The 18,828-nt window shown below is 29.8% G+C and overlaps 1 protein-coding gene across 4 annotated transcripts in view; it reads right to left on the bottom strand.

Moving 5' to 3' along the window:
• Window positions 1-417: 417 nt before the first annotated feature.
• The window catches only part of LOC124419329, a 286,456-nt gene continuing 268,045 nt past the window's right edge, over window positions 418-18,828 (bottom strand). For all 4 annotated transcript variants that reach the window (XM_046948202.1, XM_046948208.1, XM_046948177.1 and 1 more), the window contains exon 4: window positions 418-564. In XM_046948202.1, coding sequence (XP_046804158.1) covers window positions 463-564 — 102 coding nt within the window. In that variant the 3' untranslated portion in view covers window positions 418-462. The remainder of the gene's footprint in view (window positions 565-18,828) is intronic.

Here is an 18,828-nt window from a genome sequence, read left to right as displayed (position 1 = left end):
TTGATTCACTGTACATATTGTTATTTTTGCCTTATATTTTATTCTTGAAGCCTATTCAGACTGAAAGAATTATTAGTAATTAGTTTTAATTATATTTTGAAATTAATTATTTTTGTTTTATTTAATTGAAATTAAGTTGAAAAGATACATGTGTTGAATGATATATATATGTGTATTCAAAATTTACAAAGCGAAATTAACAAAACAATGGTTCTGTACTGATTTCGTTTTTAATTTCGAACGGAATTTTAGTGAATTTGTGTCGGTCAGAAATATACTATTATTAATAAGTACAAAACTAAAGTAAACCTCATAATCAATATTGATTTAAAAAATAAATTTTAATGAAACAATATATATTTTTAATCCCTGAAAGGCTAACATTTAGCTCTAGTATTGTCATGTTTTATGTTTTGTTATTAATTATACAAAGATTTTGTCATCATTCAAATGGTTTAGTATTTATTCATTCTGTTGGTAATTTATGGAAAGGTCCATTTTCATAAATTTGTGTAAACGGGTTCCGTTGAAAGGTTCTTCGCTGCCTGGGGGATATTTTCGCATCTAAAATTAAAGAAAGAAAATTGAAAAATGTTAAATTTGCTAACACATACATAAATATTGAATTTTGTCTATAATTTAGTTAACAGGTACGCAAAGGCTCTTGTTAGGAGTTTTGGCTAAATCGCTTTTAGTGACATTTTTCACGTCGAAAATTTCACCACTCATAGAGAGTTCAAAATATTAATGCTTATATCTCGAAAAATATACATTTGTTTCGGAAAAGATGCCTTTATTGGTAAGTATTTGATATACCATAGAGAAGAAAACCCTTGCAACCAGTGTTGCCACTTCATGTGTAATTACACATATTGTGTGTAATTTTTATTTCCATTTGTAGCCCATGTGTAATTGATCTCATGTGTAAATTATGTGTAATTTATAATCTCATTGTATTTACATAAGTATTACTTATTTTATATCAAAACGATCCACATACATACATAGAAATTTGTTTTCCCTTTGAAACACTTAAGCAAAAAGTGTCCGTCCTTTTCTTGAGATTTTCTGAAAAAAAGTGATTCACATACATACATGTAAATGGTACATATGAATATTTTTATATTCAAAAATAACGAAACAAGAAATAAGAAAATTTCTAAATAATCAAATTTAACTCAAACTAATTTCTAGTGGTAATTTTGTTTCAATTGTGTAAAAGTTACGTTGTTTTTTAGATCTAGTTAAATAATAATTTATTTTAGGGACGACTGGAAGAAATGGCTTCAGATTCCAATCTGATTGGCTAAATAAATCTGAAATGATTGTCAAATGCTTAGGTATTCTAGATTCTTTTAATGTTATTGTTAAGTCAGAAAAGCCAATTTTATATAAAATGAAAAGTGAAGTTTTTAATATATTGCAAATATATTCTTCAAATTATATAAAAATGTATGTTTTGAAGTCAAAAAGCGTATGGCAAATCAACGAATCAGATGAAAACCTATTTTCAAACATAAATAATATTTATATTGGAGTTGCTGCATATGAATCATTAACTCAGATATCTGCATCACAAAAAAAAAAACAATCATTCTTCAAGATTGTAGAGAATTTTACATGGAGGCAATTCTTCAAATAAAATCACGATTTGATTTTAGTGATCAAATTTATTCTATTGTAGATATTGTTAATACCAAAGTTGCTCAGTCTTTTAAACCAAGTACAATACATAGGTTATCCCGTCATTCGACACAGATTTACAACAACTTGATAATTAGACTTTGAAAAATTTGAACTTAATACAAGTCTAGAACCAGAAGTATACTGGCCTAAAGTTTTTAAATTAAAAAATTCTTTAGAAGAATGTTTGTTTCCCAATCTGCAAAAAGTAATTCAGTTTATTTTAATATTACCTTTTTTCAAATGCTTCTGCTGAAAGAATTTTTAGTAATTTGAAAAATTGCAAAACTGATTTAAGAAATAGAATCTTTTCTGAAACAATTGCATTTATTTTTTTTACTAATGAAGGAATTTTAAGAAACGGTAAAGAAAACTATGAACCTAACCTTTTCCTCTTAGATTTTGAGCTCAAATCCTCATACTGCTTACAGGGAGCACCAACAGTTGATACGCAAATAGCAACTTCTACACATTCATCCAGCCAATCAGAAAATTTCGATCGAAATTTAGCAATGGAATACCGAACACTCTTCAGTTTTATATCAACTGATTTTATAAAAATTTTCAATTTTACATATATCAGTTTTATCCACTTTATTTTTATGTGCAGTTTCAATATATTTCAATAAGAAGTTCACTTTATCTTGAAAAGGAGCTGAAGAGTGTTCAAATAAAATGGAGCACAAATCATTTTTTTTAGTACGATCGCCATGGTTAGAAAATTACAAATAATTACAAACAGATATAAACCTGTCTTATATATTAATTACAGGTACTTAAATTAAATTATTTTTTAAAGGGTTATGATATTCTACCTAATATGTCTAACGTATCCTTATGTAATGAATTTTTCCTCAATAGGTCACTTTAATAAGCTACCTATTAAAGTGACCTATAGGGGTAAAAATCATTACAGTTTAAAAAATAATACCTGAAAATTTTTTAATATATGTAACAAATTTAAGAGTTAACGTTATGGATGAAAATAATAGTGCTAGGTAAATTTTCTAAAAGATGTTGAGTTTTCCCTAATTAATTTGTCACTTAAAAAACATTAGGTAGGCATGTTATATATCAATGGAAAGGTAATTTTGTCTATTTTTCAAAACTGTATATAATTTTGAAAATTAAAAAAATCGCGGAATACTTTTTTTTAAAAAAATTAAAAATGTTTTTTATTCAGTTTTTGCGAAGATACAAATTTTTCAAATTGCAATAAAAATTTTATTTATGAATATTTTTTGATGAAATTTTACAGTTAGGTAGATTTTTTTACTCAAAATCTAAAATTAAATAAAAAGTTCGAATTTTCTTATTAGAAATCCGGAATTCCCAAAAAAGTTTAAAAAATCCCAAAAATGGGATTTTTTGGTTTTTTGCCTATTATATCCATACCAGGGGCGGGGTTATCGAAACCCGTTACAAAATGATTAAGAACATATTGGGTCATATAAAACAGGTCACTATAATTTGATATCGACTATGCGATTTGAGAATTTTTGCTCAAAATTGAATTTTCTATAAAAAAATAGGGTTTTTTGGATGGACCTGGTCCCCTCGGTATCAAAAATTTTTAGGTTTTGTTTCATTTATCGTATTTTATGTAAAGTCAGCTTTTCAAAAAGTATAAATTCTATATACATCTTCTTAGAAACTTTTTAGATAACTTAAAAAGAAAAAGATACTTTTTTCCCCAAAAAAATGGCAAAAAATCGCCTTTTTTTAATTTTTTAAATTAAAATGCCTATAACTTTGGACTCAGTCATGATTTTTACATAATTCTTTCACTGCTTGATATATAAACTTGTTGTTAAGCGAATAAAAAAAGAAATGGCGAAAATCGGGAATATTTGGACCCGCTATTATCAAAAAACTAAAAAAAGAACGGTAAAAATTTTAAAATTTTAATTTTCAAATGCGAATATCTCCTAAACTATAAGAGATAATTTACTGCTATGACGACATTTTTATAGTGCTCGATGAGGAGATTCTATATACGAAATTTTTTTAAATCGGAACTCAAATGAAGAAATAGGATCGTTTTAAAAATTTAACATAGCCGAGGTGTCCTAATTTGAGGACCCCCCGCCGGGCCCCTGGTTGGCCTATAAGGTCCAAATTCAAAACCTAAACTCGACAACACCTCCTTTTTGTGCATACCAAATTTCATTAAAATCGGATTAACCGTTTAGAAGTTACCGAATTATTTCCCTTTTTTTTTTCCTATACCACTGTGGCATCGTCTGCGTAACAGACTGGTCTAAATCCGTTATCATATAAGTGCTTAGTATGGTATTTATCTGTGTATCCAGATTAAAATCACAGTAACATTTTTGTTTATTATACGTCTCGACTATTCTTTTTAATATGCTTGGCAATGACACGGAACGTACTTCAATCTAGGACTGGTTTCCGACTCTATCTAATTTTCTATTTTTGATCATGTTTATATAATACACCGTCCGACAGAAAATGGAGAAATTTAATGGGAAAATCTGCGTAGTTAGTTTTTAATTTCGTGATCCTGTGTCCTTCCAAAAGGACTTTAAAGTTTTAAAAAGTACATTTTTCAAAAAATATTTTAAAATACTTTTACTAACACAGTGCAACACGAAAAATTAACCATATAAGGTCACCACTATATGATAAAAGAACAAAAATAAGAAGACCCGTTTTTTTCACTTTTGCCCAAAGTTTTAGTTATAGGCCCTCAAAGATTTGGGGCTTTAGTGTCAATTTTGAAAAAAAAAAATAATAATCATTTTCTCAGGCTCATATCCTTGCATCACAAAGATCCAATTGAGATACAACTTAAAACGATTGCATGTCCAGGAACATCAACATTATAAACATAATACTCAATGTTGAAGTTAAGAAAAACCTAATGAAATTTAATTTTTTTCAGGAAACTTTTTACTTTCGCGACTTACCTATCATTCCTAGGAAGTTCATATGTTCTAGAATGTTATTTATTGGTTATTTAACCATGACTTAAAAAATCAAATCAGTGTAACCAAACAATGTCAAATTTTCAAAAATGTTTTTTATACCCACCATCAAGACCCCATAAAGTATATATATATTCTGGGACCTCGTAAGATTCTAAGACGATCTAGCCATGTCCGTCGTCTGTCCGTCTGTCTGTTCTTGGCACGATAGCGTCCACAAAATAAGAGTTATTGAGATGAAATTTTCCCAAAATATATTTATTGATCAGAAATGTTTGGTATTGAAATGGGCAAAATCGGTCAACGATTTCACATAGCCCCCATACAAAATGTACCCCCCCCGAATACTGTATAAATAGCTTCAAATATTCACAAATTCGTTTTTATGAAGCAAATACCACAAAATTTCGCATAGGTCAGTTTTTTGACGTCTGCAAAGTAATTCTGCATTATGGCAGATATAGGACTATAATTGGCCCTACCCCCATATAAAGTCCCCCTTAGAAAATGACTAAAAAGCTTATTTACTACTGGCTTAAAAATGGGGATATAGCGATGAAATTCGACACACATAAGTTTCATGCAAGCCAATATCTCTCAACCAAATTTTACGTATATCGTTTATAATTGACCCTACCCCCCATATAAGGTCCCCTTCAGAAAATGAGTTTAACGCTCATTACGCTCTTAAAAATAAAAGTATAGCGACGAAATTTTGACATAAGTTAGTTTTCTTACTAGCCAAAACCTCTCTATGAAATTTTATGTGGATCGGTCCATAATTGACCCTACCCCCCATATAAGGTCCCTTCAGAAAATGACTTTAACGCTCATTACTGGCTTAAAAATGGGAATATAGCGATGAAATTCGACACACATAAGTTTCATGCAAGTCAATATCTCTCAACCAAATTTTATGTATATCGGTCCATAATTGCCCTACCCCCCATATAAGGTCCCCTTCAGAAAATGAGTTTAACGCTCATTACTCTCTTAAAAATAAAAGTATAGCGATGAAATTTTGACATAAAGTAAGTTTCTTACTAGCCAAAACCTCTCTATGAAATTTTATGTGGATCGGTCCATAATTGACCCTACGCCCCATATAAGGTCCCCTTCAGAAAATTACTTTAACGCTCATTACTGGCTTAAAAATGGGAATATAGCGATGAAATTTGACACACATAAGTTTCATGCAAGTCAATATCTCTCAACCAAATTATGTATATCGGTCCATAATTGGTCCTACCCCCCATATAAGGTCCCCTTCAGAAAATGACTTTAACGCTCATTACTGACTTAAAAATACAATTATAGCGATGAAATTTGATATAAGTAAGTAAGTGTCTTACAGGCCAAAAAATCTTTATGAAATTTTATGTGGATCGGTCCATAATTGACCCTACCCCCCATAAAAAGTCTTCCCATAAACTTTCTTTAATGCTCATTACTGGCTCAAAAATAGGATTATAACAATGAAATTACACAGAAGTAAGATTTATACAAGTCAAAATTTACCAAATTTTATGTGAAGGCCCCCTTCAGAAAACGACTTTAACGTTAATTATGGGCGTAAAAATACGAATATAGCGAAGAAATTTGACATCAGTATGTATCTAAGGAACCAAAGCCTTTATATCAAATTTTATGTGGATCGGTCTATAATTGACCCTAGCGCCCATATAAGGTCCCCCTCCATAAAAATACTTTAACGCTCATTACTGCCTTAAAAATACGAGTATAGCGATGAAATTTCACAGAAGTAAAACCCCTATTAATGGACCTCTTTCAAATGTTACCCTGATGTTCTCATTAATATCGATATATAATATTAAAATATTCAAAATATCAAAGTTCATTTATATTGCAGTGATTTGATGGTGGGTATATTATTCAATATTATTTTTTCAAAAAAAAGTTGAAAGATTTTTTTATACATCTTTTGATCCTGACATAATAAACTAAAAATAACACAAAATATTTTCAAACTATTTTTGTTAGCTTGGCATCAAATTTGACATTGTTTGATCAGTAGAAGTTTTTTAAAATATTTTTTGAAAAATGCACTTCTTAAAACTTTGCAGTTCTTTAAGAAGGACATAGGATCATGAAATGAAAAACTAACAAATCAGTTTTTCTCCATTAAATTTATAGTTTCTGACGTATATCATCCGGTTCGTGTCTAATTTTAATTGTCGGACGGGTGTTGTCTGTATAAAAATTTTGTTTAAAAAAGTAAGTAACTGCAAGCGTATCGCGAAAATGTCATCAGGTCACGCAGCTTCATATCATTGCATTGACTTGCTCGTTGTAACAATTTTCTTTCTGTAAATCTGTCCTTCTTCCCGTATCAGTTGGGAAATGAGAGTTTCATGGTCTTCTCTATAGCTTTTAATATTCTGCCCATATCCTAGACCTTTCTTATGCTAACTTAGTGGTTTTTTATGTTGTGTCCAGTTGAAGAGTTTGGAAAATGCTTTAGGAATGTCCTAAGTAGGGTTATTTTAGTTTGATCTAAGAATAATAAGGTTAAAGAAAATGAAATTTGTTAATCACATAATTCGATTTTGCTTTTTTGTATAAATAAAAAAAAATCAATTATTATATAGATGATACTGCTGTTGGTTGGATGTCATCTAATAAATATTCATTTACTTACATTCAGTTAAATTGTTCCAGAATGTACCATAAAATAGCTACTAGAAATACTCGTTATTTTTGAATAAGAAAAGAAGAGTAAAATACTAAAATAAAAAGATTTTTTTGTGCGTAATTTGAATGAAAAATAAACAAATCTTAACATTTACACAAATACAAGTAAGCACTAGCACAGTTATTTGGAATACATTCATATACAGATTTTAAAGGAGTACATTCCTGTTGTTTAATATTAAGTCTGGAATATTTGCGAGCTAATTCTCACATTCGTATACGTACGAATTTATATTCGATCGTACAAGTTTTTTCCACTTTTTGGATTCTCTTGAATCCATCAAGGTCCCTGACCTTGGCCCAATTTCTTATGAATGTATTTGATAACGAGCAATCATTCGAATGAAACCTTTCGAGTTTTTCTCGAAAGCAAAATTGCTTTTGAAGTAAAGTTTTTGTGAAAAAATTTCAAATGATTCTTGATCATCATGAAAATCTGCACTATCATTTAGGCTTGTATAAAACTAACATTTAACATAAATAGCTCTAAAGCCGTATTTGGCGGGTTGCAATTGTATGAGGGCTAGGCGAAATAATTTTAACACTTTTTAATAGGTGTGAGTAAAGAGTATGTAATAAATTTTTATTAAAGGTTAACATGGTCACGTAGACAGATGGACGGGCATAGTTAAATCGACTCAGGGCCGATTGGTATACTTTAAGGAAGGTGTTGGACCAATATTGTTGGGTGTTATAAATATCAGCACAAACGCATAATACCCTCCCCACTGTAGTAGTGTAGGGTATAAATATGATGCAATAATTAAATTTCTCGCGTTTCTCTTATTAAGCGTCCATGTGAAAACTCCTTTAATTATCCAAATTCAGAAAATACAGATTTTTAATTTTGTCCACCTAAATTTTGATTTGAAACTACAGTTCAACGATGGAAATAAATCGCAGCTAAACTAAATGTTCTGACCCACCAATAAAATATGTCTATAATCCAAAATGGGTCCAATCAATCCAGCCAATATCATGAAAAAATTACAAATTATCTTCAAAATTAGGATTAAATAACATAAACATTCGTATCTATACATGTGTTTGTAGTCCAAATAAAAGTAGTTTTTAAACTCGAAACGTCGAAAATTTGGGTATCCATATATGATAAAATCTTGGTGACATGTTTGTTTATTCTTTCTTCGAAACTGAAACTATGTTAAAGAATTTGATGCAAACTTGGACTTACACCTATATTCCTCAATTGTATTTCATAATGAATGTCAAAGTGCTTTATGTGAACAGCTGCCGTGTTGGCCTTATTTAATGGTGGTTTTATTTATTTAGCCAAATGCCATAATAAAGTATGAGGAATGACAGGTTTTATAAGTCAAGCTCAACGTAACCCCTACAAAGAAGAAGGCAATCACTAGTTAGAGACGATAGAAGGGGCAGACTATGAGGAATGCTAACATTTTCATCATCTAAAGATTCAAATTTCTGGACTTCATTAAGTCGCCCAACTATACTACTAATATGACCTACTGTAATTAGTTGAGGATGTTTAGAGTAAACTCTAACACACTTAAACATGTAGGGAAATCACTGATAAATAAAATATTAATGTATTTCAGCTCAACACGTCTTATCGTATATCTTACTCCAAGGTATATCTTATTCCAATCTTTGCATTATCAGCTCAATTCCAATATTTTATTAAACGACCCATGTCAAATCATTCCAAGGAAAACCGAGGTAGCATCACCCGTTTTTATAGTCCCGGTAGACTAGAGGTACTGTTAGTATCTCTTTACCCAGGGATTGCCAAACACCATGATTAGGGTCGTACATCAAGGAAACATGTGACATTTATTATAACATATTATTAAGGTTAGGTTAGGTTTATAGGAGGATGTATACTACTTCAAATCCGAAGAAATACACCTAGGCCACTACCGGGCCTGTTGTGCGTTCCAATTCATGAAAAAAAATTGTTCACTGAATGTATTATTTTTCCATGTTTAGAAACTCAGTTTCCTGGACGTAATTCCTAAGAATCTTCCAATCAGTGTTGGTTAAGAATGTTATTTCCGGAATAACATCACTTCCGAGTTACTTGGATCTAACTTTGACGAATGCCTGAATGCAAAGAAAGTCTCCAGAGTTTCACTATCCTCTCCACATGCTCTACATTCGTCTGAATCCGCACGTCCAATTTTGTATTAATGTGCACGTAATCCTTTGTGTCCACTCAGAATCATACTAACCTCAGACTTGCTTATTTTGAGGAGATTTCTCGTCTTGCTCTCATCAGGGTCACCCCATAGAATCTTTGTGGTTCTAGCCACCGTTTCATTATTCCATGAGGCTTTATGTGATTCTCTCATCCATGTTTTTAATTCAGCTTTTGTTGCGTCGAATGGTTTTGCGTTTGTCAGGTTAACTACATCGAGCTCCCTTCCCTTAAAGCTATTACATTCGCCCTTTCGTTGCCGACTACTCCCGAGTGGCCTGGAACCCATAACATATTATTAAGATTATATACATTGAAAACTATTTCAGTTATATTTGGCGTCATAAAGGTAGCCATTTGGGTCCTGTATTATTCTTTCTATACATTAATGGTTTACCATTTTGCATCAAGAATTTTAGAATATATAAGCTGATGACGTCAAGTTCTATTTTAAACAAAAATAATAATATCATTTATCAAATTAAAAAACTTTTTCAATTAAGCAAAAAAAAAATCATTAAAAATTAAATTTTAAATTAATTAATTCTTTAATTCGACCAATTAATAATTAAATAAAATTACATCTAAAATGAATTATTTCATTAATTTAACAGTTTTTCTATAAAAACAATTACTTCAATGATTAAAACAATTAAAGAATATATTTGCAATAATAATGAAGCAATTAAGCTTAAATATTGCTTCGAGCAGTTACAAATATGATTTAGAATGTAATCAATTTTCAGATTTTTGTCTATGATGTTTAAAAATCATGCTATTGTGCCTAGAAAGAAGATATTTGACTAATGCATCTTAAACCTTAAATCATTAACAATATAATAAATGTCAAAAATAATTAAAAGAAATTATTCTTTTAAATCTTAAGTTTCATTACATTTACATAGTACGTATATTTTACAGTGGATAGATACGAATGTGCGAGGTTATAATCCCCAACACATGAACACACATACATTGTACACTAGACTGGCTCTGTTTTAGAGGTACAAAAACAAATTTTGGGACTTTTATCAAATAAACTTTAAATGTCCACAATTTTATAACATTATTTTCATCGTTTTTGTTAAGTTTAAAACAATCCTTATTATTCAACTTTTTACAATATGATTTTGGACATTAGTTATTTCTCTTATTATTACCGGATAACAGTGTCCTCTTGAACTTTGAGAACTTTTTACGTTAGTTGGGAACTTTGAGAACTTTTTCCGGCCATACTTATTTAAACTCTCATATACCACATTTACGCATATAAATATTCCCATTTATGTATTTTTCGCCCCTTAGACTAGATTTTTTTTTTAATTCTTTCTCCCCTCGTATTTTCTAACAGAGAACAATATTCATAAAATGCATAGAAAGATAACAATAAGTCCTGCTTAAGAGTAAATTTAAATGTGTGTCTGAGTGAGTGTGTGCGTATTTTAGCGCGTTGGTATGTAAATGAATACAATACATTCATAACATATGTGACAGTATTAGTGATTATAACCATGGGAGTGAAAGTCTTCGTATGTTTTTTTTTTGTTAAATGGATCTTTTACTACACCCACACATTCCTCTAGATGTCATTTTTATTGGGTTAAATACTTTTAACAACGTATGTTGTTTATGTGTATGTAACTATGATGTTGTGTCAGTGCCTTCCATTTCCTTTTGTTAAATTTTTTCTCATCTACATAACAATAAAATAAATAAGTTAAATAAAATAGAGTGTAGAGGAGAAAAAAAACCCACTAGTAAAAGAAATAAGTTAAGCGTTAACCTAATTTTATTTTCATTTAATTTTATTTAATTTTAGCTCATAAAATTTATTTCATTTTTATTTTATTTTCCGAAATACAGTTCATGTGTAAGCGTAGAAGAATAAATGTGAGTATATCTGTATTTATGGGGTTTATAAATATATTTAAACATAAAAAAACACAAAGATTAGTTTTTATTTCACCAAAATAAGATAATAAATTTAAACGATTTTTGTTTTCGTTTGACTGAATCTTGTTTTTTATCAAATTTTAAATTTAAAACCCTTTTTTAATTGCAATCCTTTTCTTTATTACTAGTGGCTTACCAGTTACTGCATTTTTCATTTGTATTTTTTAAGCAACTAAGTTTCGAGTTGTATTTTTATAAATTATCTCACGAATGGGTCGTACGTTAAAATTAAATATATAAAGTATATCATAAAATTAGTACGCAAACGTAACATGTCCTTTTTTGTAAATTTTACAGGAGAAGCAAAAACTTTTTCTTGAAATTTATATTTTTAACATCTTTAACGTAGTTTTTTCATATACAGAAAAACTGAAAATAAGTTTCAATTATAAAAATAATCGTATCAACCAAGTTTTGCTTCTATAACCAAAATGATGATATCAATTACCAAATTTGTAAAAAATATATATTTTTTTCAAATAACGAATTAATCAGAACAATTAATGTCAATAATTGAGTAAAAATTTAACATTAATAAATTCATTAACTGTATTAATTAAATATTTGATAAATATAAAACTTTTGTTTTATTAATTCATTAATCATATGAATTAAAGTTTGGTGGAGAATTTTTTAAAAATCAATTAATTTGAAAAAAATCAATTAATTGTGAAAAAAATCAAATTATTAATCGATTACACGCAACGTTAAAGGAATACTAAATCTTTAAAAATGTGTTGAGCATTTATAAAAAATTTCACTTTACTGTCATAATTGAACAAACAAAGTGTTTCATAAATTGCCAAGAAACTTGAATATTATATTAAAATTTATTAATTCATTAATTGTATAAATTAAAAATTTAATAAAAATTAAATATAGAGATATTTTAATTATCTAATTTTATATTTTGTTTATAAATGAATTAATTATAATTATTTAAATATTAGTATAGAAAAATATGTATATTATTTATTTTTGTTTCATTGTTTTTTGTGTTTAAATAAAAATTAAAAAAGGGCATGTGTAATTTTTTTAAATGTGTAATTTATTAGTCGATCAAGTGTAGTTTCTAAATTTTATAGTGGCAACACTGCTTGCAACCGGCCGTAGGCCGGCTATTCAGCAGGCTTTTTATGAAATCTTTATTTCCCGGACATTGCTTAGAAGAGAAAATCCTTGCGACGGCCGAAGGCCTGCTATTTAAATAAATCGTTGTTGAAATCAAATATCAGTTTTATTTGACTAGATACAGGTTTTTCTTAAATAAAAGCTTAATTCATGGGCTATTAACATATATAATTTTATTATAGATATAGTATGTTCTGTCTTTCACAACATTTCAAATTCACATAAAATCAAGATTTCACACGAAATTTAAAATGTCAATCAAAATAAAAAGAAAACGAAAAATTTTAAAAATAAAAAATAGTTGAGTTTTTTTCTATTACATGTATAATGTTATATATCATTGGAGAGATACTAATACTTTTAATCTGATGTATACATTTTTATTGTATACAAAATAGTTTTCGTTATATAGATCAGGGATGGCAAAATTGGTACGATGGTACTTTTTTTGATACTATTTGATGTGCAAAAGTACCGTGATACTCCCGAGTCTTATTTGATACTTTCAAAATCCTATTATCGTTTAATCGGTAGTAAATCTGTCTGTTAAAATATTTTTTTTTGTATGGGAACTTTCAATAAATCGTTTCTTTAAAATTTAAAATACTTTTTATAATGCATCAAATAAAAGTTGTAGGAAACAGCTACTAAAGTACTCTATAACTTTAGTAGCTGTTTCTCTTCAATATTATCAGACAAAATGTTAAAATAGTTGAAACCCTGAGACTATGTTAGACGCTTCTATAAGATTATTCGCTAAGTTTGAATATTACTTCATATTTTCTACATCACATCTGGAATCTGAGATATTATGTCTTAAGTTTTGAGAAAACGCAATTTTTGTCCCTTTTCGAGACTTTATAACAGTGCTTTATATGAGCACTTTAAATATAAAATTTTACAAAGTACAATTTCGTGGTAATATTTGTATCGTAGCTTTGAGATACCATGCATTTCTGGGGCAAGAAATTGTGTAGCAAACTTCATCAAATTATATCAAAGATGTTAACTGACACCATATCAACATATAACGCCCATTCCAATTTAAAAATGTATAAATATATTTCAGAAAATACAAATTTTTAGCAAAAAAAATATTTTGGTACTTTGGATTTTAAGAAAGCTTTAACTGAATACTCTTCCAGAGGTAAGGTTCACATCATATGGGTACCAGCCCACTCGGGAGTAGTCGGTAGCGAAAGAGCGAATGTAATAACTTTAAAGGGAAGGGAGCTCAAGGCACCATTCGACACAACAAACACGAAAATCCTAAGGGGGACATTTATGCAAAATAGGACTTTCGGATACAGACGTATGTAGAGCATGTGGAGAGGATTTGATGTAGTACACATCCTCCTATCAACCTGACCTAACTTAAGTACTTTGAGATCCAAAAAAGTACTCTCTGAAATATTTTTTGATACTGAAACAAAATCTCTTTTTCCATCCCACAGTGGGGCAGAATGGACATTTTTTGGAAATAAATCTGGCATTTCTAAACGGCTGATCCGATCGGGAATTTGGCGTGAGCGTAGCCAAGGAGTATTCGAGTTTAAGTTTTGAAGATGAACCCCGCAGATGCCCCAGGGACGGAGCTGTGGCGGCTTAAAGTAGGGTACCTACGACATGTAAAATTTTTAAACTCGTGCCATTTTTTTGTTTTTCATCCAAATACAAAGATTTTTATATTTTCTGAAAGCGCTTGACGAAATCTTGAAAAAACATGCTTGGACATACTACTTATCTCTTACAATATCCGAGTTATAGGCATTTAAACTACTTATATAGGCATTTAAAAATTTAGTGATACAAAATTTACCATACCTTGGTCCGCCTTTTTTTGCCCAAAATGTGTCTTAACTCTTTTATTAATAAAATAAAATTTTCTTTAAGAACATATAACAATTTTATAGTTTTCTAAAAGGTATCTTTACGCAGAACGCTTTGGCGCTTTGGCGGACACAGGTTTAAATGAAAATATTTTTGAATGTAATTGAGATATTGGCTTGAAATTAAGGGATAAATAGGGACTAAATTGTTGTAGCTATCTGCGACCCTATTAAAATTTTGATATAAATCATAGTTTTAGAAATTTAACAAATATGTAATATATGACAAAATCTTTATTTATGAACAAAACTCAATGAAATCTTCAACGCTTGTTAAATTTGTCATTTCAAATAAGAAAATGCAAAAAAATTAAAAAGTTCAAAGGGCATCCCGCAATTCCCAAAAATAGGAATGAAAATCCCAAAAATGGGATTTTTTACATTTTTGCCCATAGGGTCCACATTTCTTTCAGGGCTGTGAAAACACTTTGGAGTAAATAGAAAACATATTGAGGTTTTCAAAACTGCTTTCAGTTTTCTGATCCCAGCTTTGGGATTTTAGAACATGTCGCCCAAAGTTGAAGTTTTGATAAAAAAATAGGTCATATTCGGAAAGACGCAGTGGCAACATTTTCAAAAAATAGGACAAGTTTTTTACGCCAAAGCGTTCTGCGTAAAGATACCTTTTAGAAAACTATAAAATTGTTATATGTTCTTAAAGAAAATTTTATTTTATTAATAAAAGAGTTAAGACACATTTTGGACAAAAAAACGGCAAAAATCTAAAATTTTTTGAATTTTTAAATTAAAAAACGTATATTTTTGGATCTGTAAATGATATTGATCTGAAATTTTTTGTATATTATTGGAAATTTTGTTGTCTAACTAACAAGAAAAAATTGAGTCCATTTGGTCCAAAATTACGCCCGGTGTTCAAAAAAAGGCGGACCAAGGTATGGTAAATTTTGTATCACTAAATTTTTAAATGCCTATAACTCGGATATTATAAGTGATAAGTAGTAAGATCTCGTCGAGCGCTTTCAGAAAATATAAAAATCTTTGTATTTGGGTGAAAAACAAAAAAATGGCGCGAGTTTAAAAATTTTACATGTCGTAGGTACCCTACTTTGAGCCGCCACAGCTCCGTCCCTGGGGCATCTGCGGGGTTCATCTTCAAAACTTAAACTCGAATACTCCTTGGCTACGCTCACGCCAAATTAGAAATTCCAGTTTTATTTCCAAAAAATTTCCATTCTGCCCCACTGTGCATCGCTATACTCGTACGCTTGAGACAGATGTTTTTCTGGGGTCCACTTTTATGGGGGCTATCTGACAACATGGACCGATATTGCCCATTTTCAATACCAAACAAACCTTACCTATAGGGAATATTTCAACAGACTGACAGACATGGCTAGATCGTCTTAAATGTAATAAGAACACAGAATATATTCAGTGGTCGACAAAACAATGGAAACTTTTTCAAATTATAATTATAGCAGTAAATTATCTCTTATAGTTTAGGAGATATTCGCATTTGAAAATTAATATTTTAAAATTTTTACCGTTCTTACTTTAGTTTTTTGATAATAGCGGGTCCAAATATTCCCGATTTTCGCCATTTCTTTTTTTATTCGCTTAACAACAAGTTTATATATCAAGCAGTGAAAGAATTATGTAAAAATCATGACTGAGTCCAAAGTTATAGGCATTTTAATTTAAAAAATTAAAAAAAAGGCGATTTTTTGCCATTTTTTTGGGAAAAAGTATCTTTTTCTTTTTAAGTTATCTAAAAAGTTTCTAAGAAGATGTATATAGAATTTATACTTTTTGAAAAGCTGACTTTACATAAAATACGATAAATGAAACAAAACCTAAAAATTTTTGATACCGAGGGGACCAGGTCCATCCAAAAAACCCTATTTTTTTTATAGAAAATTCAATTTTGAGCAAAAATTCTCAAATCGCATAGTCGATATCAAATTATAGTGACCTGTTTTATATGACCCAATATGTTCTTAATCATTTTGTAACGGGTTTCGATAACCCCGCCCCTGGTATGGATATAATAGGCAAAAAACCAAAAAATCCCATTTTTGGGATTTTTTAAAACTTTTTTGGAAATTCCGGGATTTCTAATAAGAAAATTCGAAATTTTTATTTAATTTTGGATTTTGAGTAAAAAAATCTACCTAACTGTAAAATTTCATCAAAAATATTCATAAATAAAATTTTTATTGCAATTTGAAAAATTTGTATCTTCGCAAAAACTGAATAAAAAACATTTTTTAATTTTTTTTTAAAAAAGTATTCCGCGAATTTTTTAATTTTCAAAAATTATATACAGTTTTGAAAAATAGACAAAATTACCTTTCCATTGATATATAACATGCCTACCTAATGTTTTTTAAGTGACAAATTAATTAGGGAAAACTCAACATCTTTTAGAGAATTTACCTAGTACTATTATTTTCATCCATACATTTGTTAGGCATGTTTTACTACCTAAATTTTTATGAATTTTTACAGCCACTTTTTACGATTAATCTTTTATTCTTTATCCCTAAAAAAATTAACAAGTATTTATTTTATATAAAAATAGCCTTTATTTATTTTTTTTTTATAAATTAATATAATTTTGTAAAATAATCGGTATCACAGTAGTCCATATCTAAAAGATAAAGTAAATCTTTAAATTCATGAATATTTTCAAATGCTAACGTTTTGTAGCAAATCCAACGTTTCCTTATAGTAGATAAAACAGGATCAGAAGATAGAATCAGATTATTAAAAATATCTTCATTTTGAGACTGCCTAGAACACTTCCTTGAGCTAAACTGATGAATATGCTTAAAGTCTCTATTCCTCGATTCTTGGGGTTCTTCTGTAAGCTCTCCTAAAGGCAGAATATTATGTTCTATGATGACCTTTCCATGACATAATATCTTGTGAACTGTAGGTGTCATTTCTTTCCAGGGATATAATTCCAAAAGTAATTTAGAAACTTTTGTAGAATACTCTCCAAATTTTGTTGCGTTCACTTTATGCTTGCTATTTATCGCCATTAGAATAATATTGACCTTTTGCAGTAAAAAAAAACGTCTAGCGGTATTACCATCGTTTGTGCTTCCATATCCTGTGAGTGGTTTATCAATATTTAATCCCATCCGCTTTTTAAATTCCTCTTGAATTCTTCGTTTCTCACTGGCTCTCATTTCCATTAACTCCTTATTGTTATTTGCACTTTTGTTTGCATTTTCCGGTATGCTTCTGTACTTTAAATCATATGCTAAATGTAGAAAATGTTCCAGAAATCGTATGCGAGCATGTAGGGGGGATATTCCAAATTGTAATGTTTCCTCATTTATTGATCTTTGCTTGGAAATATTCGAAAATTCTGATTTTTTATCACCACATATGTAGCAGTACCAAGTAGATGATGTTCCTGTAATGGCATTTCCAACTTTCCCATCAATCATTGTAAGTTTTAAATCATAGGACATGTTAAACGAATAATTTTCTATTTCGATTGTTATAGGTTCCAAGTTTTTAATTTCTGCTTCAATACGATTTATCAAATCTTACGTTGTTGTTTTGGATTCCTTTATATACTCAAAGCTTATTGGCCTACAAAAAGCTTTGGATCCTGGAGTCGAATTCTTCCAAATATCATCGAAACTGGTTGATGGAGAATCGCTGTCAGCATACTTTCGAATTCTTAATGGAACTAGCGATGCCATAAATACACTTTTATACTCGGAAGATGATTCACTTGTGTTGATTTGTTTATATTCCGAGAGTGCTGATAATCCATCACATCCCCACTTACAAATGAGTTGAAGATCACAAGAATTTATTTTTTTAGTTGGTCTGAAGAAAAGTCAGAAGCAATCCTTAAAGCAGTATTTTCGAGTAGAGCGCCGAGTCCAATAACAGCCTTCCGATCAGTTATTTCAATAGGAGGTGGTATAATGCTTTTCTTCTTTTCATTTATTTTGTCATATGATGGTAAAACATCCACTCCTTTTTCAGATAGCGCCTTTCTTAACGTTATGTAGTTATCACGACTTAATCCCAGCTGCAACATAAGCGCAATAGCTTCTTCCTCAGTGAACGTTGTATCAGATGATGGTGTGGGTATACTCTTTACAATTCTTTTCAGTCGTCTTGGTGATGCGGTTGGAAGAATATTTGCAATTTTTATGGCATCCAAAGGCTGTTTTTCTTTTCTTAACATTGCTTTAAAAGTGTCCGAAACTTCTTCGTTAGATAAGGTTTCTAGTGAAGTTGATAACCTTTTCCTCTTAGATTTTGAGCTCAAATCCTCATACTGCTTACAGGGAGCACCAACAGTTGATACGCAAATAGCAACTTCTACACATTCATCCAGCCAATC

This window comes from Lucilia cuprina, chromosome 2 (genome assembly GCF_022045245.1).
Source record: "Lucilia cuprina isolate Lc7/37 chromosome 2, ASM2204524v1, whole genome shotgun sequence".
Lineage (NCBI taxonomy): Eukaryota > Metazoa > Arthropoda > Insecta > Diptera > Calliphoridae > Lucilia > Lucilia cuprina.
Note: the sequence above shows the minus strand (reverse complement) of the source record. Positions and strands in the feature narration are given on the sequence as shown.